The 22,370-nt window shown below is 38.0% G+C and overlaps 1 protein-coding gene and 1 long non-coding RNA gene across 5 annotated transcripts in view; one reads left to right on the top strand and one right to left on the bottom strand.

Moving 5' to 3' along the window:
• Window positions 1-594: 594 nt before the first annotated feature.
• Window positions 595-22,370, bottom strand: part of LOC132678675 (uncharacterized) — a 47,721-nt gene continuing 25,945 nt past the window's right edge. For 2 of the 4 annotated variants that reach the window (XR_009609708.3, XR_009609706.3), the window contains one exon: window positions 595-4,215. This is a non-coding gene — a long non-coding RNA (uncharacterized LOC132678675). Of the gene's footprint in view, window positions 6,247-22,370 lie in introns of all 4 variants that reach the window. The other 2 variants (XR_009609711.3, XR_013554183.2) reach the window with 2 other exon arrangements.
• Window positions 4,972-6,472, top strand: HESX1 (HESX homeobox 1). Its single transcript, XM_060631368.2, has 4 exons — window positions 4,972-5,143; window positions 5,658-5,857; window positions 6,166-6,267; window positions 6,364-6,472. The coding sequence occupies exons 1-4, from the start codon at window positions 4,987-4,989 to the stop codon at window positions 6,460-6,462; spliced, it is 558 nt and encodes a 185-aa protein (XP_060487351.1). The 5' UTR covers window positions 4,972-4,986; the 3' UTR covers window positions 6,463-6,472.

Raw genomic sequence — 22,370 nt, 5'->3', positions numbered from 1 at the left:
CACTTCCCAAGTGACTCACTCACATACCTGGCAACTTGGTGTTGACTCTTGGCAAAAACTTCAATTCCTCTCCATGTGGGCTTTCCACAGGTTTACTTAAGTGTCCTCAGGGCATGGTGGCTGGCTTCCCCTGGAGAGAGCTATCCAAAAGATCAAAGCAGAACCCACAGTGCCCCATAACACCTAACAGTGGAGGTCACACTGGTCACTTTGTTGTAGTACAGGTCTGGTGGTGATAAATCTCTTTGTTTTTATGTATCTTGAGATGTCTTTCTTTTGCTTTCATTTTCTGAGATATTTTTGTTGGATATAGAATTCTGGGTTGAAAAGTTTATTTTTCCTTTTAGCACTTTATTTTTATTTTTTTTTTTTTTTAATTTTTTTAACGTTTATTTATTTTTGAGACAGAGAGAGACAGAGCATGAACGGGGGAGGGTCAGAGAGAGAGGGAGACACAGAATCTGAAACAGGCTCCAGGCTCTGAGCTGTCAGCACAGAGCCCGACGCGGGGCTCGAACTCACGGACCATGAGATCATGACCTGAGCCGAAGTCGGCTGCTTAACCGTCTGAGCTACCCAGGCGCCCCATCCTTTTAGCACTTTAAAGATGTTTCATTGTCTTCTGGCCTCCATTGTTTCTGATGAGAACTCAGTCAAATCATATTGTTATTCTTATGTATATAATATACCATTTTTCTCTGAATCCTTTCAAATTTTTCTCTTTATCTTTGGTTTTATCCGTTTGACTATGATATACCTAGATGTAGTTTTGCTTGTGTTTATCCTACTGAGGTTCTTTGAGCTTCTTGAAACTATAAATCTATGTCTTTCACCAAATTTTGGAAAACTTCAGCCATTATTTCTTCAAATATTTTTTCTACCATATCTTCTCTATTTCTCCCTCTGTAATTCCAATTACACATATGCTAGATATTGTTTTATTGTCTTACAGGTTACTCAGACTCTGCTGATGTTATTTTTAATGTTTTTTCCTGTGTATTCTTCAGATCAGATCATATTCATTAATATATCTTCAAGTTCACTGACTCTTCTGGCATCTCCTATATACTGTTAAGCCTACCCAGTGAATTTCTTATCTCTCATATTTTATTTTTCAGTAATAGAAGTTACATTTGATTTTTTTGTAGTTATTATTTCTCTGATGATGGATACTGTCTGTACATTCATTATGAGCACATTTTCATTTATGTCCTTAAGCATCTTTACATTTACTGCTCTCAAAACTTGTCAGCTAATTCCAACATCTGTATCACCCCTGGATCTGTCTCCATTGATTGCATTTTCTTGTCAATATGGGACACATTTTCCAGTTTCTTCATATGGCTAATAATGTTGTGTTGTATCCTGGACTCTGTAAATGATATTTATAGTCTCCAGATTCTATTTTATCTGTCTGAAGAATGTTGATTTGCATTTGTTTGTTTGTTTGTTTGTTTTGTTTTATCAGTCTGTGCTCAAACTGTATCTAAGCTCTGTTTCCCTTGTGGTCGTCATCGGTTGAAATTTTTGTTCAATCATTTTAGGATTAGCTGAGATGTTTGGTGTTTTCCATGTGCATGCCAAATTCAGAAGTCATCCGGGGATTTGGGCAGAATTTATATGCAGAATTTGGGGCCTTTCCCTGTATCTCTTTCCTTCCTAGGATTCTCTGTCACTTCCTAGCTGCTGTGGTTGACTTGACCTCTCTCCTTTGGTTCCTTAAGCCAATAAGATTGTACATCCTCCCACATAGTGTTGACTGGTGCCTGCTTTCAGACAAAAAGCCATAAAAATGGAAAGCTCACCCAGTGCTATTTATCTCTTCTAAATGTATTTTCCCTGTTTGGGACTACTTTTCAGTACTTTGGGGTAGTTTTAAAAAACATTTCGTCCAGAGTTTATAATTTGTATCTGTGGGAGGGTAGGTACAATAGAAGCTACTTCATTACTACCATCAATGGAGCCAGAAAGGCCCTTTTTAAAGGTAGAAATCATAAAGGGTAATATCAACACATTTTACTATATGAAGCTTCATACGAGAAAAAAAAGCATCAATAAAGTCAAAATATCAAGGGCAAAATGGGGGAAATATTTATTACACATACCAAAGAGTTATCATCTTTTAATATATGAAAAACTCTTATCATTAAGAAACAACAACCAAAAAAATACCCTAGTTTAAAACAAAATGGGCTAAGGACATGTTATGGTCTGAATGTGTGTGTCCCACCAAAATTCATATGTTGCAATCCTAATACCCCTTGTGATGGTATTAGGAGGTGGGAGCCCTTAGGAGGTGATTAGGTCATGAGGGCGGAGCCCTCATGAATGGGATTAGTTTCTTATAAAAGGTCCTGGAGAGTTCCCTAGCCCCTTCTGCCATGTGAAGATAAGGAGAAATCTGCCACCTGGAAGAGAGCCCTCACCCAACCATGCCAGTGCCCTGATCTCAGACTTCCAGCCTCCAGAACTGTGAGGAATAACTTTCTGTTGTTTATCAGCTACCCAGTCTGTGGTATTTTGTTAGACCAGCCTGAACAGACTAAGACAGACATAAGCCATCATTTCACAATAGAAAGAGCACGTATTGGCTGAAAAACATGAAGAAATAAATGCCCAACTTTACTTGAAGGAATGCAAAAAGAAACAATGAGATTCTTTCATCTAGTATGAGCCAAGCACTGTTTTTGGATGCTAGGGAATGAACAAAAAGACAAAAATTCTAGCGATAGGAAACAGATAATAGAAAACAAACATAATAAACAGATATAAAACGTAATAAGGCAAAAGGTAGTAAATGGGAGAGGTTGACATTTTGTTTCTTCCTCTCAGTGAGTTTATCCCTCTCTGAAATTACCTTGTTCATCACTGATATCTAGCACCTAGAATGGTGTCTAGCACATAGTAAGTGCTCTATAAAATTTGTTGAATAAATATATAAGAAAATGTTTCCCTGATATTTTTAGAGAAATTCTTTCCTGCCTTTTATTTTCATCTACCATCCATATATAAAATGGTATTATGTAAGTCCAGATAAAGTCAACTCAAACAGTAAAGATATTGGAATGTCCTTGTTGATAAAGAAGAAATTGGGGATTAGAGTTGCTTCAGTGTATGCTGTAGGAGCATTGCAATTTGTGCACTAGGGCACTAATCTGTGGGGTTAGGATTTCAGGATCTCCACCTCCTGCACTGATGAGCCGGCTTACCTGGCTCACCGCTTCCTTTTTCCATTTTCATCACCAGTTAACATATGAGGTAATTTACCGACTTATAATTACTGTTACAAATATTGTTTGCTCCCCACCCCTACCCCACCCGATACCACTGTGAGCTTCATGAGGGCAAGGATCCTGTTCTTTCTGGTACTGAGTAGATGCTCAACCAATAGTGGAATGAACAGGTGGATGGATGAATGTCTCAAGAGAAAGGAATCTGTGAAGGTCTTGAATTCTCTCTCTTCCTCCAAGTCTTCCTCAGGGTAAGGTCACCCTCCTTCACACAGTCTACATTCCAAGACGCTAGAGGCAAAACCTCCATGAGGCATTAAATGTTTACTAGTTTGTTCATTCTTACAATGGCTTTACACCTGTATTTATAAACCCATCCTTCTGTGTGCCTGTTGATGTTTTGTATGTGAATCCTTTGTTCATTCTAGAAGTTGCTTAAAGAGGAATTTAGTTCAATATTTGTACCTCATGATAGGATAAAATCAGATGAAGCTGAGCTCCATCCTGTAGAGTCCATTTCCTCTATGAGTGGAGACTACTTTTCCTCTTCCCTGAAGAATTGTCTCATAGTTGTTTAAATCCTGGATAAAGTTGAACTCTTAAATTTATCCTCAAGAAGGTACTGGAAAAAGAGGAGCCACAGAGTACAAGGACTAAAAATATTGCACTATCTGAGGGTGTGCTTACTTCACAGTCTTCCCAATTAGCAGCTGCATTTCTCTTTTAATTTCAAGTTTTCTTAGGAGGATGAAATGAAAATATTCTGTTCTTGGTTATTTTTCACAAATCTTATTGTCTTCGTGAAGACTTCCCAGCCCCTCAAAAAATCAACACAGGGAAATTCTTCTTTAAGAAAATACAGTGAATCATGCTCTGTTCTTTGAAACAACCCTGCTGGGAAGAGAAATTCTTCCTTTTAGTTTGAACAGTCATGCTTTTAAGTTACTTGCAGGTGGTTACATATGATCTTCACATAAACTTGTATCTGTCTCATTTAAAAGAAAAGATGAAAGAATGGAATTAGCTCATTAATTATTTAAAATACTTGGTGCAACTGTTCCTTATGAATTAATCCAGGCACTTGGAAGACAATTACACTCAGTGTTAATAACATTGCCAACCTTTTCCGGTATGCTGCACTCCAAATACTATTGTGTTTTCATTGACAACATTCACTATTACATATGCATATGAAAAACAGGCATTTTCATTGGAATTACCGTAATAGCATTAAGAGATTATTATTTTTTCCAATTTCCTTGGAAGAAAATTCACTTAAATTAGATTATTTATTACTTGACTGCTCTCCTATCTTGCCTGTGTGTTTAGGTAACTGGAGTCCATGAAGGTATAAACTTCAGAATAAAAGGCATGATTTTATACATTAATGATTTCAAATAAAAGAGGAGTGCTAGTTTGTGCATCACTTCTTTCGAGAAAGTTAAGTCTGTGTTCTGCTTAGGAGAGATAACACTTTTTGTCCCTGTAGGTGGCCCCCCTGGTGTAGCCATTAGTTGCTAATTACTTGCAAACAAATAAACAATTAACTCCTCAAGCTGCTGGCTGGGAGAGTGTTCATTGACATGCTAAAACTTTCTAAGACAGGATTTTAATTAGTGACGTTCTAAATCCAGCCCCCTTGTCAGCGGAGCCAGGAGGTGAACCACAGGAAGATCCCAGCCCTGTACACATGGGGCAGAGCCAGCCAAGAAGCAAGGAGAGGCCAGAGCCGCTGTTCTGTGCAGCCCACTCGAGGATGTCTCCCAGCCTACAGGAAGGGGCTCGGCACGGGGAAAGCAAACCCTCGCCCTGCTCCTTTTCAATTGAGAGCATTTTGGGATTGGACCAGAAGAAAGACTGTGTTCCATCAATGAAACCCCACAGGCCCTGGGCAGACACCTGCGGCTCCTCAGGTACACCACAAGTTAATTTTTTAAATTCTTTGTTATTTCGTCTGCAGTGTTTATTTTGGCCTTTATTTCATATTACGTAGAGTTTGAGAAAAACTGCAGTTTCATCCAATTACATAACTGAAGTATCTAGGACTTTCAGTGCCTCCAGCTGAGTTCTATAGGAAATGAAAAGAGAATTGGCCTTAGATCCAAGGGAGTATAAAGTTCGTTCACAGGAAATGCCAAGAACCTGCATTTATTTCAGAAGGTCTCTTGTATTTGACACATCAGATATTCTATTTTTTCACTGAAAAAATACATGACATTCAGAGATCAAAATGTTCTCTAGCAGCAAGGCAGGATCTCCATCTTTGTTTGCTTTTTGGTTTTTGGTTGATGAGAGGTCAGTTCTCTTGTGAAACCCAGAGGAATTTCCCCAGGAAAATTAAAGACAACTTCCTGAAATTCCTTCTTATAGAACTTTGTGGAATACAGGTTTGGACATCTAAGATGGAGTTTATTTTTCTGCTTTTAGGGAAAGATATTAACCTATGTGTACATATCCCGAGCCTTCCTAACGGGATCTCATTCCCTTATACTGTGGATCGTCCAGTGCCAGAAGAAAGATTTTTGAAATGTGAAAATTACTTTTCACCCTCAGAAAGACTGTCTTTGAAAAGAGAACTGAGTTGGTATAGAGGACGAAGACCAAGAACCGCTTTTACTCAAAACCAGGTGGGAAGTTTTTTCAAGCAGTAATGATAATACAAAGGTTTTAACTAACACCCTGTTGGGCAAAAGCCCAATCACTTTGGGATCTCAGTTTAGAAGCCTTGTTAACGAAACAATAGACTCTATGGAGGTGTTTTTTTTGTTTTTTTTTTTTTTGACAGTTTCTGGATAGTCATTTAAAAAATGTAAAAGGCATATATAGATTAATTGCCCAAGATGTAAATACAATTACTTTGCTATACGAATTAAAGCCCATTTTATAATGACATACGAAATATCAACATTTTATGTAACTATTACCTTATTCATAGATTGAAGTGTTGGAAAATGTCTTTAGAGTAAACTGCTATCCTGGCATTGATATCAGAGAAGACTTAGCTCGAAAACTGAATCTAGAGGAAGACAGAATCCAGGTAATTTTCAAACTTAGCTGTTACCTGTGATGATGGAAATGTTAAGAATAGTAAAATAATGTTCCTGAGATCTACTTTATTTTTCCTTAATTTTAGATCTGGTTCCAAAATCGGCGTGCAAAGCTGAAAAGGTCCCATAGAGAATCACAGTTTCTAATGGCGAAAAAAAATTTCAACACGAATCTCCTGGAGTAGACGGAAAACTGACCATGTGAGATTATTTTACAATTGCAGAACCCGAGGAATCAATGGAGATATCAAATTTTAAAAATGTGATCTTTTCTGCATTTAATCTGAGTGTTGTCATTTTTCTCCCGAAAATATATTGTAAATATTCACTATTAAAACATGGTACCTATTATACATGGGCACTTTTAGTTACAATAAAGGCCTTTCCTATATATTTTAATAAACATTTTCAGAAAAAGCCAGCTATTTTTTAAGTGAGCAAATTTAATCTAAGAAACTAGTTCGCTAAAATCAGCAAGCTCATGACTAAGTGACTCCACAAGCTGGATTCTATTTACAGAATAATTCAAGTGAAATAATCTGGAGAATGGCACAAAGATATGCTCTGTTTCAATTAGTTTTCTTCAAGTGCATTTTGAAACATGATTATTAGCTCCTCTTAATTTCTGACATAAAGCAGTGAAACTTTCTCACCACGTATCAATACAAATCCTTCTAGCATGCCAGTTTCAAGCTGTTTTTTTTTTTTTTAAGCAAAATCATTATGCCAAAGTAGAGATAGAAAGACATCAGTTGTCATATTCATACCCTTGGTATTATATTGCAAAAAGGATTGAGCTGCAAATACATGCAAATTTTAAAATATTTTCCTAGCTATTTAATGTTGTGTTTTACTTTCATTCATTAAAGGAATAATGATCATCGGGCTAATATCTATTTCTAGTTTAGTGGTTTCCAAACAACTGTATATTTTGTTGTTACAAGTAATACGTTGACTGATGAGGTAACTGATCTGCCTTTTGTATGTGCTGCGACATAGTCGCTAGAAAAAATCAGGGCACTTTTTTGGGACAAAAACTATGTATTTTCCTTGCACTTGCCATTGTACCTATCAACTAAAGATGGGAAGGAATAGGTAAGATGCATCACAAAAAAGAAGTCCTACCACTGGAAGTCTGGGTGTTTGTTTTCTAGTTAATTAGTGGAAGGCCAGAGTGGGTATGCTCTTTGAAATGTTTGCTTGAGGACTTTGACTTGGTCTCCTGGAAACTATATTTCAGCTGTCCTCATTGAGTTGAATTCTCCCTTCCCTTTTCTTTCCTGCTCCTCTGTTCTCTTCTTTCCTAGCAACGACCACAGTAGAAGATTCTTGTTGAATTATTGAATCTATACCTACTATATACATTTTTGTTTGTTTAATTGCATGAGAAAGGTGAAAAGGAGTGTGCATATTATCACTGAGGAAAAGGAGTGTGACTCAGATTTTAGAGCTTTTAAAAGATCATTTAGGGAGAGCACATTTGGGATAGAGAGCTCTGTGTCCCAACAACTAGTCAGCAATAGATGGTCTTATTCTGTTCCACTATTGCTGAGATGGAGAGGGAGGAAGAACAGAAGGGCAGCCACTGGAAAACCAGAGGCATTACATGTTTTCCAAGGAAGTCTACTGTCAGATTGGGCCATTTTCCCCAATATAAGGAGCTGCTTTCACTAATACAAAATGTGAAGCACTATTTATGAAATATATCAGTAAGAATTCATCCACTGGGAGCTTTCTTTGCTCTTCATTAGGTTTCTGTGAAGTTATATTAAGTTGAGGACTGGAAGTCAACTGGAGTGCGTTGGAGAGGAAAGTGTCACGTGATGGGTAGGCTTCTCAAACAGTCTTTTATTTTTATCCCAAACATCATATTTACACATTGTAAACAATTCAAGTAATGTAGAAATAGAAGAAAATCTCTCTCAAGCCTCATCCTTCCCAGATAATCATCATTAAACATTGTTATGTCTCTTTTTCTGCACGAAGGCAGGTACATATGTATACATATATATACACACGCATTTCTATTTGTTACTTTTTTAAAAGTTTTTTTAAAAAATGTTTATTCTTGCGAGAGAGGGAGAGAGATAGTGTGTGTGCACAAGCCGGCGAGGGGCAGAGAGAGAGGAAGACCGGATCCAACCAGACTCCACCCTGTGCGCAAAGAGCCGGGTGTGGGATGTGGGCTCAAACCCACGAATTATGAGATCATGACCTGAAGTTGGTTGCTTAACCAACTGAGCCACCCAGGTGCCCCTCTATTTATTATTTTTTTAAATGTCATCACACTTAACATTCTGTGCATCTTTCTGTCATCTTGCCATGTCAGACATCTAGCTCTATCCCTTTCCTAATGTTTGCTTAGTTTAGAAGAGGATTTCAGCCCTGCATATTATAAGCTATTTTACAATATTAACACTTAAGTATTTTTAAAGTAGTACTTTTCACAAATTGATATTTCAGAGAGTAATCATAGTTTATCTAGAATTTACCTGAAATTAAACCTGTGAAGAGTGGGAAATTTCTATATAAAGTGTTAGACTTTGAAAAAAATGAAACAATATCACAAACATTGATTAATAACTAATAATGCACTTAAATTTATTTTTTAGTTATAAAACCTGGTCATACCTATAAAAAGTCTGGTGAGGAAAGAAACAATAACTCTAGAATATCATTATCTCAGAATTCTCTAGTGACCATAATATAACCTATTTACGTGCGTCTAAAATTCAATTTTATCTATCATTGAGATAAGTTGTGCTTACAACTGAAGGTACATACTTATAACTGAAATCATTTATAATAGAAACGATGCATCTATAAAAAATAACATTTGGAAGTCAGAAAAAATTTAAATAATACTAGAATTTGTAATATTAAAGAAGTAACTATGAATATAATATGCATGTTCTTTCAGATATTTCACATATTTTCAGATACTAATAACATAATATCATTAAATGTTTTGAAGTGAGCCTGTAATATATTAAAATATTCAAAGAAGCAAAATAATATACAAGATTATAAGTGAATTTCCCCCAAAATCATTTCCAAAGATAAAGACTGATTGATCTTGTTAGAGGAAATAATGAGTTAGTAACTTTTTTTTTTTTAAAGCAATTATAACTGCCAGTACTTTGGAGTGAATATAATGATATTCAGGGAAAAAGCTGGACTTTAACTTTGAGGAAAAATCAAGCAAGGTGGAAATGGAAATGAAAACCCGAGATAGAATTGTCTTTCCCTCAAAACACACAGGCTCTAATCCACAGCTTATCTCTGCTCCTGGTAATTCCAAGCCTTTGTCTCCATTAATACCCAGGACAAGGTGAACAGTAGTAACAAATCAAACTAATGCAGTCAGGCTAATACCTAGAGCGTCTCTATTATCTGACGGCTGCCTAAATAAGGTTATTTGGTCTCCTGTAATGGCATTTGTCTCTTGTGAAGCCAGCCAGACAAAGCCCATCGCTAGAGAGTGCTGTTGGAAACAATGGCTGTGTGTGCCGGTGGTCAACTTTTGAGTTAATCAGTGTTAATAGCTGCTTTCACTCCCTGCATCTTATCACACATCACACGAATCGCATGAATCCCCCATTACCAAACCCAGCACACAGCATCAACCTGGGCCTTGTTTTTACTTCTTTCAAAGGCAGGGAGCTGAGTCCATTTACTTGATGAGGAACAGAAATCAAAGTATGACATGGTGACCTGCCCTCTCTATCTCGCTGAGCCCCATGGGACTAAAAGCCCTTCCGTGTGCCTTTGGCTGCATGTAAAGCTCATTTTATTTGTTTGTTTATTTATTTTTAACTTTATTTATTGTGAGAGAAAGAGAGAGCATGAGCTGGGGAGGAGCAGAGAGAGGGAGAGAGAGAAAATCCCAAGCAAGCTCCAAACTGTCAGCACTGTTAGCGCAGAGCCCAACACAGGGCTCGAACTCACAAATTGCAAGATCACGACCTGAGGCAAAATCAAGAGTCAATAGATGCTTAACTGACTGAGCCACCCAGGCGTCCCTAAAGCTCATTTGAAGTGTTCTGTCTCCTGCTGGGGCAGCAGCCCACAGTGGCCGAGCAGCCAAGGCAGCTCTTGATGGCTCTGACCAGTCCACATCTCATTAGACTCATGCCTTCCCATTTTCCTCTCTCTTGTCTTCTTATTCCCACCCTTCTCCTTTTCCCCTGCTAATGCCTTAGGAAGCTTGTTGGTGTCAACAGGAATTACTGAGTCCCACAACCGAACCCCAGCCCAAAAAGTTTATTGCTTATCTTCTGTCTAGTAAAGAGTTAACATTTAGGAGCTTCATGTCTGGTCTCTTCTTCCAGGCATCCTTGGATAGCCTAGTGGGCATCTCTTTCATTTAGCATTTTATGACTGGAAGTTCATATGATGAAGTAAACGATGCCACAGTTTATGTCCTATTTGCCACATTACAAGCTTGCAAAAAACCATACACCTATTGTATCTGGTGTTGGTCAAGAAATTGCCTAACAGTGGTTTTACAGGACACAGCCCCTATTTGATGGTGTATTGAGCCACCAATACTACTCTTCCTTGAGCTCTCTATTTCAGTCAAGTCAGTCAATCAAAAAGTACTCATTGGAGGCAGCCTAGCAATGTAGAGTCTGGTCACCCGGGTTCAAACCCCAATAGGTCTTTGACTTTGGGTCAGTTCTTTAATCTCTTTGAGCCTCGATTTTGTCATCTATAAAATGGGGATAAAATGGAACCTATTTCATAGAATCATTGGGGGAATTAAATGAGATAATGGATAAGGCTTAGACTAATTCCTGGCAAATACAAAATGATCAGGAAATGTTCACTTATAAAAATGTGCTAGGAAATATAGAAGAAGTAAAGAAAGTTGTCTAGAACAGTGTTGTGTCTGGAACAATATGTGGCACATAGCGGGTTCTCAATCAGCAGTCTTGGAACAAATAAAAACAGTTCTTGGTCTCTAGGAGCTCACTATATGATGGAGAGAAAATACTGGTTAACAGTTATTCAACAACAATTTGTTCAGTATCTGCCACGAGCCCATCACTATGTGAGACTATGGGGATGGAATGGTGAACAAGTAAAACAAGGTTTCTGCTGTTTTGGGACTTACTATACCCAGTGCCTAGCAAAGTCATGGCAAATATTTGGCATACAATATCTGGTGAATGAATGAATGAATGAATGAATGAAGCAGTAAGACAATAACACATGGAAGCATATAATTAAGGTCTAAATTAACGTTTGTAGATTTGTAGATGGTCAGGACTACTATAAGCTATAGGAGGGGATGGATCAGACATATGTAAAGACCAACTCTCAACTCGTTGCCTCTACATGAATAGGTCTGTGAAAAGACTAAAGCTTAATGTGGGCAGGAGCTGGGTGTTGGGAGGACGGTGTTCCAGGTGAGGAAACAACATGTAAGAAGACTCGGAAGCTGGACAGCAAGAATGGTGGCCTCTCTACAGTGATGGGTGACTGTTGGCATGGCCAACTTTGTGGGCACAATGCACCCCCTGTAGTTACACAGGACCCTGTGTTCAGAACGGCCCCATACTTGGTTTGATGCTCTGCTGCTGCCATTTTGAAAATCTTAATAATTTTTGGCCCAATAGTCCTACAATTTTAATTTGCACTGAACCCCCCAAATTATGCAGCCAGACCTGCCCATTAGGGGTGGATACAGGTTATGGAGAACCTTTGAAAAAGGCCAAGGAAGTAAAACGATGTGGTGGGAAATGGTGAACCATGTTTGTTTACTAAACTAGGGTTGCACCATGGTTTAGGAAGACAGAAACAGGATGCGGGGTGAAGTTAAAGGCCGGATTGAGGGGACCCACCTACCTATAGTTGCAATACGTATTTTTGAAGTTGTTGACCTTTACCTTATCTGGGTAAAGGTAGGGGTGGTGGAGATGGAAAGGTGGAGATTATAGAGAGAGAAGGGAAATTTGGGAGGCTTTAGCTGCTATGTGGGAAAAGGAGAAGGCAGTGAATTTAAAGCACTGCAAGCTTTGGGACATTTGAAAATTACTAAATATGCAAGAACTGGATCATGTTTGGCCCTGTAACTTACACACTCAGGAGGTAGGGGACTTTACTTACCTACTTCTATTTCTTTTACTTCTGATACTGTCATGAGAAAAGGTTTTCTTAGCAATTTGCAAGTGAATCCCTGCAAATAATAATTTTACAAGTAATGATCATCCTTATGAGTAATAACAGTAACCATGCTAACAGAATTTTCCGATGATCTCTACTTTGATTGCCACATGGTTTTCCCACTTTGTTCTAGACTTCAAATAGGGTCCCAAAGCTTTAAAACATTTGAAAATCACTATTACTAGGAGAAGTACATTAGAGAAAAGTGTTAGAACTATGTTAAAAAGGCAGAGAATTCCTAAAAAAATTAAATGGGATCCAAAACAATTATTTGCATGTGTGTGTGTTAGCTGTATTAGGCATAGAAATTGAAATTTAGGACAAATTTTACCTTTTTGATGTATTCTCTCAAGAATTCAAACCATGCTCAGGAAAATAAATAACAAGCTTTTAAGTACCTTCAAAGATGTCATTGTTTCTTTGCACTATTACTATAAAAATGAAAATCTTTTACTTATTTGCTTGTTTTACCTCATCCTGACTGAGTTTAATCATTTTTAGAAATACTTTTGCTAATTTTGCAGATGAAAAGTGATTTCTCATTGTTACTTCAACTTGATTTTTTGAGATTCAACTTTTGGCATGTTACCTGATAACTTTATCTTCTCATTTGGTCAATCTTACTTCACCTATTACTTTCTTGGCAGTCTGTGGTATGTTGAGTCACTGTTCAGTTTTTCATGCCCTCTGCATTTTTTTTTTTGAAAGGGAGAGAGAGTGCAAGAAAGGGCAGACAGAGGATCTGAAGCGGGCTCTGCTCTGACAGCAGGGAGACCGATGCTGGGCTCAAACTCATGAACCATGAGATCATGACCTGAGCCGAAGTCGGATGCTCAACTGAGTGAGCCACCCAGGTGCCCCATGCCCTCCGTATTTTAAAATCATACATCCATGCCCTTTGGCCTGTGGCTTTGCAGCACCACCCATTATTGAGGGCAGAGTACATCTGCCATCTCCGCTGCTGTTGGGTTTGGTCATGTGATCTCCTTTAGCCAATAGAATGTGGACAGAAGTGATGCAGTACCAGTTCCAGGAGGAGGCCTCAAGAGACATTCCCCTTGTCTACTTGCTCTTCTGCTATTGCCGGGAGAAGCACACACTCTGAGTACCTACTGCCCCTTTAGGTTAGCCTCCAAATTGAGAAACATGAAGCAGACCTCAACCTAACCTGCAGCCTGCAGCCAAGGCAAGCCCAGCCAAACCTGCCTATATTCTTCCAAATCCCAGGCCTGTGAGAGAGTTTCCAACCACTGAGTTTGAGGGGTTATAAAAACAGCACTGGGGGCGCCTGGGTGGCTCAGTCAGTTGAGTGTCCGACTTCGGCTCAGGTCACGATCTCGCGGTCCGTGAGTTCGAGCCCCGCGTCGGGCTCTGGGCTGATGGCTCAGAGCCTGGAGCCTGCTTCTGATTCTGTGTCTCCCTCTCTCTCTGCCCCTGCCCCATTCATGCTCTGTCTCTCTCTGTCTCAAAAATAAATAAAACGTTAAAAAAAAAAAAACCAGCACTGTTGTAAGCAATATAGTCTTACAGTTTTTCTTACTGATTTGTGTCAGTTCCTTATACAGTAAACATTTGATTACCATAGTTTGACTCATAATTTCTTAACATTTACCTTTTAATCTTATGATTTTTACACACATGATTTGAAATATTTTTATTTTTTCAATGTTTATTTTTGAGAGAGAGAGCAGAGGAGGGAGGCAGAGGATCCAAAGCAGGCTCTGTGCTGATAGCAGAGAGTCTGATGCAGGGCTTGCACTCATGAGCCGTGAGACCATGCCTAAGCTGAAGCTGGACACTTAACGGACTGAGCTATCTGGGTGCCCCTAAATTGAAATAATTTTAGACAAATCTCAGTCTTATCCTTTACTGTTATTTCCCTCTGCTTTATCTGACACCTTCCCATTCCTGTGATTACCCATTATGTTTCTAGTGTCTTAATAGGTTATTTCTATGATCTACAGATCTTTATGACATTTTTCAGCCTATCAGTATCCTTTTGCATAACAAACAATGAATTGAATGAGCCTCCTCACCAAAGTCATAAAGATAAAAGATGATACTATTAATAAAAACAATAATTAATATCACCATTTATTAGCTGCCTACCACGAGCTACGCAATATGGTACTTCACATAAATTATTGATTTAATTTTCACAACAGCTCTGCAGGTTGGATATAGCCAACCCACTTTAAAGATAAGGAAACCTAACCTCAGATATTTTTATTATGATGACTTATTATCCCCACTTTATAGATGAGTAAATTGTGGGATACAGAAAGACTAAATAATTTGATCAGGGCCACACAGCTAGGAAGTGGCTTAGGTATGATTCAGACTAAGTTCTGCCCAACTCTACAGTTGCCTCTTCCCACTAAACCTTCCAGAAGACATAGCTAACAGCTCTAATGGCAATATATTAAAAAGTACACTGGGGGTGCCTGGGTGGCTCATTTGGTTGAGAGTCTGACTTCAGCTCAGGTCATGATCTCACGCTTTGCGGGTTCACGCCCCCCGGCAGGTTCTGTGCTGACAGCTCAAAGACTGCAGCCTGCTTTTGATTCTGTGTCTCCCTCTCTCTCTGCCCCTTCCCTACTCATGCTCTGTCTCTCTCTCTCTGTGTCTCTGTCTCTCTCTCTCTCAAAAATAAACATTAAAAAAAATTTTTAAGTTAAAAAGAAGTACACTGAAGTTTTGTTTTTTTCTTTTCTTTTTTTGGAGGTAGGGGAGGTAGGGGGGCTGAGTGTTTGATAGTTAAAGTAATCAGCATCTATTAAGTTCCCAGAATTCCTTAGAAATAACATATTCTCTAAATATAAGTGGTATTTTGGCTAGAGATATGTACATTCTTGTTTATATAAATATTAAAACTTACAATTAAGATTTAACAAAATCACTAGATTTAAGTCTGTTACCCTAAAATAGCAATCAGAAATTTATAGAAGAAATCCAGATGTACTCACTCATCTAGAAGATGCCATTATTCCACTCACAATAATTCTTATTTACATAATACATGCTTATAGACTTTTAAAAATAATAGCATGTTGAGTAAAAAGAAGCAAATTACAGAATGTGCATATTACAGCATCATTTATGTAAAAAACAAAAGTAAACTAAAATGACCCTAAGAGTGCTTATATGCAGGGACAAGGTCTATAAGGATATATAATAAATTTATTATAAACTGTTGAAGCTGTAACAAGTGGTTACTGTGGCATTAAGAGGTAGTCCAAAGGGGATTTTTACTTTTTACTCTTTATGTGGTATCTGGTATAGAAGAGAGGTTAAGAGTAGGGACTCTGGGCTGCCTGGGTGGCTCAGTCGGTTAGGCATCTGACTTGATTTCGCCTGGGGTCATGATGTCATGAATGTGACATCCAGTTCTACGCTGACTGTGCGGGGCCGTGCTTGCAATTCTCCCTCTATCTCTGTCCCTCCCCTACTCTCTGTCTCTCTCAAATAAATAAACATTAAAAAAAAAAAAAAAGAGTAGGGGCTGTAAAGGCAGACTGGGTGAAAATCACAGGAAAGAGAAAGCCCAGAAAATGCAAATCAAAACCACAATGAAATACCACCACACGACCACTAGGATAGATATAATGTTTTAAAAAGACAGATAGTAGCAAATATTGACAAGGATGTAGAGAAATGGAAACCCTCAAACATTGCTGTGGAAATATAAAATGGTGCAATCACATTGGATAGCATTTGTCAGATCTTCAAAAAATTAAACATAAAATTACCATATTACTCAGAAATTCTACTCTTAGGTATACACTCAAACCGAAAACATGTCCATACAAAAAATTGTACGTGAATATTTACAGCAACATTATTCATAAGAGCGCAAAGCTGGAAACACCTCAATTAACATAAACTAATGAATTGAAGAAAATGCGGTATAGCCATATAAGGGACTATTATTCAGCCATAAAAAAGAATGAAGTATTGATATATGCTACGATATATTCTACAATGGATAGACTTTGAAAAGAGCATGATAAGTGAAAGAAGCCAAATACAAAAGCCTCTTTTTATATGATTCCAACTCTATGAAATGTCCACAATAAGCAAAACCATAGAGAAAGAAAGATTAGTGGTTACTAGGGGCTGGGAGCAGGGTTGGACAATGATGCTAATGATAATGGGGTTTTTAGGGGGTGATAAAAATGTTCTGGAATTAGATATGGTATTGGTTTCACAATCTTGTGAATGTACTAAAAACCACTGAATTGTATACTTTTTATTCGTTTTAAAAAATTTTTTTTTAATGTTTATTTATTTTTGAGACAGAGAGAGACAGAGCATGAAAGGGGGAGGGTCAGAGAGAGGGAGACACAGAATCCGAAACAGGCTCCAGGCTCTGAGCTGTCAGCACAGAGCCCGACGTGGGGCTCGAACTCACGGACCGTGAGATCATGACCTGAGCTGAAGTCGGCCACTTAACCGACTGAGCCACCCAGGTGCCCCTTTATTCGTTTTTTTTAAATGTTTATTTTTGAGAGAGATAGAGCATGAGCAGGGGAGGGGCAGACACACACACACACACACACACACACACACACACAGAATCTGAAGCAGGCTCTAGGCTCTGAGCTGTCAGCACAGAGCCTGACGCGGGGCTCCAACTCACAAACCGTGAGATCATGACCTGAGCCGAAGTTGGACGCTCAGCCAACTGAACCACCCAGGTATACGCCTGTATACTTAAAAAAAAACCATTCATTTATTTATTTTGAAAGAGAGACAGCATGCGTGTGTGCGCATAAGTGGGGGAAGAGCAGAGAGAGGGAGGGAGGGAGAGAATCCCAAGAGGGCTCCATGCTGTCAATGTAGAGCCCAATTTGGGGCTTCATCTCACAAACCCATGAGATCATGACCTGAGCTGAAATCAAGAGTCGGATGCTTAACCAACTGAGCCACCCAGACTCCCTGAATTGTACACTTTAAAAAAATTGATTTTATGGTATGTGAATTACATCTCAAAATTTTTTTTCAATAGGGAAAGTCCACCTTAAATGTGAAGAGTCTTGGTACATCAAAGTACTGATTACAGGGAAGGGACTAAAATGTGTGCATGAGCAGACTTTGGAAAGGCAATGCTTTTGGGGGAGAAAAGAGTAAAAAGGAAGAGAGAGGAGACTGTACAGTAAAAGCGGGAAAGGAGCAGAAGGGAGAAACCTAGGGATTCTGCAGGACAAAAGAAAAGCAAGAACATCTATGTTAATTACGTTAATTTACTCATTTCTGTACCTGTATTGTGGTTATATAGGAAACATACCTGTCTGAAGGAAATACACACTAAGTGTTTGAGGTGATTAGGGCTAGAAGTTGGTAACTTACTCTCAAATGATTCAGGGAAAAATATTTTTTGTACTATACTTGCAACTTTTGTAAGTTTCATATTGTTTAAATATGAAAAGAATCTTCAACCTGGAAAATTTTAAACCTATTAACTCTTGGGTACAGAGGGGGAGACAAACCAAAATTATTGAATCTCTGAAGACTGATAATGAAACTGTATAACAGAGTCAATTAAATAAAAGTATATATAAAGTAGGGATGAGAAGAAAATCCATACCCCTAACCATATATATCATTAAAAATGAGAGAGCGGTAAAAAGATTCCAAGCTCAAGACATCAGAAAATAATTACAGAATAAACAAACAACAACAAAGTACAGAAATGAACAAGTCAAAATCGTGATTTGTTTTTGGAAAAAGTTAACAAAATAGATAAGCCACTTGCTAACTTAATCAGGCAAAAGAAGGAAAACACAAATATGCAAAATAAGAAATGACAAGGGGAAATAGTAAGAGTAATTTAAATAGAAGAAAAGTTTTAAATCATAAGAGACTATTTGGTAGACCTTTAAGCAAATACATTTTAAAAACCTAGACAGGGGCACCTGGGTGGCTCAGTCAGTTAAGCGTCTGGCTGTTGGTTCAGCCCAGGTCATGATCTCACAGTTCGTGGGTTCGAGCCCTGCATCAGGCTCTGTGCTGACAGAGTGGAGCCTGCTTGGGATTCTCTCTCTCTCTCTCTCTCTCTCTCTCTCTTTCTGCCCCTCCCCTGCTCTCTCACTCTCTCTCTGTCTCTCAAAATAAATATATAAACTTAAAAAAAAAAAAAAACTAGACAAAATGGTGAATTAAAAACAAAAGAACCCCAAAAAACAAAAAACAGGGGCACCTGGCTGACTTCATGGGTAGAACACTCGACTCTTGATCTTGGGGCTGTGAGTTCAAACCCCACGTTGGGTGTAGAGATTACTTAAAAATAAAACCTTTTGAAAAAACCAACAAACATAAAACAAAAAATCAGAGTTTACCAAATTTGATTCCTTTAAAGATAGAAATCTTAAATATACCAATTTCTGTGGAAGAAATAGAACATTATTCCACAAGAGAACCAGCCCCAGATAGTTTCACAGGGGAATTCTACTAAACCTTCAAACACCACATAGTCCCAATGCTACATAAATTATTGTAGAATGTAGCAAATGTACAACATTGATACCCAAATCAAATGAAGTTGACTTTTAAAAGATAATAAAAAAAGAAAAGGAAAGAAAATCACAAACTATGATTGCTTATGACTATTGATACAAAAATATTGAATAAAACATTAGCAAACAGGATACAACACCATGTTAAGAGAATAATATACCATTGGCACCTGGGTGGCTCAGTCAGTTAAGCATCCGACTATGGCTCAGGTCATGATCTCACGGTTTATGAGTCCCAGCCCTGCATTGGGCTGTCTGCTGTCAGTACAGAGCCTGCTTTGGATCCTCTGTCTCCCTTTCTCTGCCCCTCTCTTTCTCTCTCTCTCTCTCTCAAAAATAAGTAAACATTAAGAAAAATAACATATCATGACCAAGTAGGATTTCATTCCAGGAATGCAGATTGGTTCAATCTTAGGACATCTAATAAAATATCATATTAATAGATCTTGAAAGAAAAATCATATGATTACCTCCATAGATCCTAAAGAAGCCTTTGTCAAAATTTGACATCTATTAAAAAAATGCAAGAAAATAGAAATTGATGGATATTTTCTTTTTCTTTTCATCTTTTTCTTCTTTTTTTTAATGGATAGTTTCTTAACATATTTTATTTCTCTGGGAAACACTAGGGACATTTCCATAAAGATAAGGAACAAAGCAAGGGTATCTCTATCTGCACTATCAAAAATACAAAGTTCTTTTTTTTTTTAATGCTTATTTATCCATCCTGAGAGAGAGAGAGAGAGAGAGAGAGCATGCACACACGGTAGGGGCAGAGAGAGAAGGACAGAAAGAGAGAGAATTCCAAGCAGACTCCATGCTGTCAGCACAGAGCTCAATGTGGGCTTCTATCTTACAAACCATAAGATCATGATCTGAGCCAAAATCAAGAGTCAGACACTTAACTGACTGAGCCACCCAGGCACTCCTTCAGCAGATTTATTTATGGAGCTAGAAAGTTAATGCCAAAGTTCATAGGGAAAAATAAAAATGAACAATAGCAAGGGAAACACCAAAAGAGAAAAATCTACAACAGCGCAATCAGACCTTAAGACATTCTACAAAAACTAAGTTAAAAAGCATATGGGGCACCTAGCTGGCTCAGTTGGTGGAGTGTGTGGCTCTTCATCTTGGGGTTATGAGTTTGAGCCCCACACTGGGTACAGAGATTACTTAAAAATAAAATCTTTAAAAAATAAAAATATAAAGTATCATACTAGCACGTGAATAGATAAATAGATTTGTCGAACAGGATAGAAAATTCAGATACAGACCCAAAGACATATAGAAATTTAGTAAGTAAAATCATGGGGGTAAAGTTGGACTTTCAAATAAATAGTCCTGGGAAAACAGGATAGCCATTTAGAAAAAAATTAAATTAGATTTATGTCTCATACCTTACACAAAAGGATTAGAAAGTTAAACCTTAAATAGGAGACCACACAAATATTAGAAGAAAACACCAACATGACAGTCTATATGGAAAACCCAAAAGATTCCACCAAAAAACTGATAGAACTGATTCATAAATTCAGCAAAGTTGCAGGATATGAAATCAATGCACAGAAATTGGTTGCATTCCTATACACCAACAATGAAGCGACAGAAAGAAAAATTAAGGAATCAATCCCATTTACAGTTGCACCAAAAACTATAAAATACCTAGGAATAAATCTAACCAAAGAGGTGAAAAATCTATACACTGAAAACTATAGAAAGCTTATGAAAGAAATTGAAGAAGGCACAAAAAAATGGAAAAATATTCCATGCTCCTGGATAGGAAGAACAAATATTGTTAAAATGTCAATACTACCTAAAACAATCTACATATTCTATGCAATCCCTATCAAAGTAACACCAGCATTCTTCACAGAGCTAGAACAAATAATCCTAAAATTTGTATGGAACCAGAAAAGACCCCAAATAGCCAAAGCGATCTTGAAAAAGCAAACCAAAGCAGGAGGCATCACAATCCCAGACTTCAAGCTATACTACAAAACTGTAATCATCAAGACAATATGGTACTGGCACAAGAACAGACACTCAGATCAATGGAACAGAATAGAGAACCCAGAAATGGACACACAAACGTATGGCCAACTAATCTCTGACAAAGCAGGAAAGAATATCCAATGGAATAAAGACAGTCTCTTCAGCAAGTGGTGCTGGGAAAACTGGACAGTGACATGCAGAAGAATGAACTTTGACCACTTTCTTACACCATACAAAAATAAACTCAAAATGGATGAAAGACCTCAATGTAAGACAAGAAGCCATCAAAATCCTTGAGGAGAAAGGAGGCAAAAACCTCTTTGATCTTGCCCATAGCAACTTCTTACTCAACACGTCTCCAGAGGCAAGGGAAACAAAAGCAAAAATGAACTACTGGGATCTCATCAAAATAAAAACCTTCAGCACAGCGAAGGAAACAATCAGCAAAACTAAAAGGCAACCAACAGAATGGGAGAAGATATTTGCAAATGACATATCAGATAAAAGGTTAGTATCCAAAATCTATAAAGAATTTGTCAAACTCAACATCCAAAAAACAAATAATCCAGTGAAGAAATGGGTGAAAGACATGAATAGACACTTCTCCAAGGAAGACATTCAGATGGCCAACTGACACATGAAAAAATGCTCAACATCACTCATCTTCAGGAAAATACAAATCAAAGCCACAATGAGATACCACCTTACCCCTGTCAGAATGGCTAACATTAACAACTCAGGCAATGACAGCTGTTGGTGAGGATGTGGAGAAAGAGGATCTCTTTTGCAATGTTGGTGGCAATGCAAGTTGGTGCAGCCACTCTGGAAAACAGTATGGAGGTTCCTCAAAAAACTAAAAATAGAACTACCCTACGACCTGATAAAAAATTATCAGGACACCTAGGCATTTGTCCGTGGGATACAGGTGTGCTGTTTCAAAGGGACACATGCACCCCCATGTTTATAGCAGCACTATCAACAATAGCCAAAGTATGGAAAGAGCCCAAATGCCCATCAATGGTTGCATGGATAAAGAAGATGTGGTATATATATACAATGGAGTATTACCCGGCAATCAAAAAGAATGAAATCTTGCCATTTGCAACTACGTGGATGGAACTAGAGGGTATTATGCTAAGTGAAATTAGGCAGTCAGAGAAAGACAAAAATCACATGACTTCACTCATATGAGGACTTTAAGAGACAAAACAGATGAACATAAGGGAAGGGAAACAAAAATAATATAAAAACAGGGAGGGGGACAAAACAGAAGAGACTCATAAATATGGAGAACAAATGGAGGGTTAAGGGGAGGGGTTGTGGGAGGGGGGATGGGCTAAATGGGTAAGGGGCACTAAGGAATCTACTCCTGAAATCACTGTTGCACTATATGCTAACTAATTTGGATGTAAATTTGA

This window comes from Panthera onca, chromosome A2 (genome assembly GCF_046562875.1).
Source record: "Panthera onca isolate mPanOnc1 chromosome A2, mPanOnc1 haplotype 2, whole genome shotgun sequence".
Taxonomy (NCBI): Eukaryota; Metazoa; Chordata; class Mammalia; order Carnivora; family Felidae; genus Panthera; species Panthera onca.
Note: the sequence above shows the minus strand (reverse complement) of the source record. Positions and strands in the feature narration are given on the sequence as shown.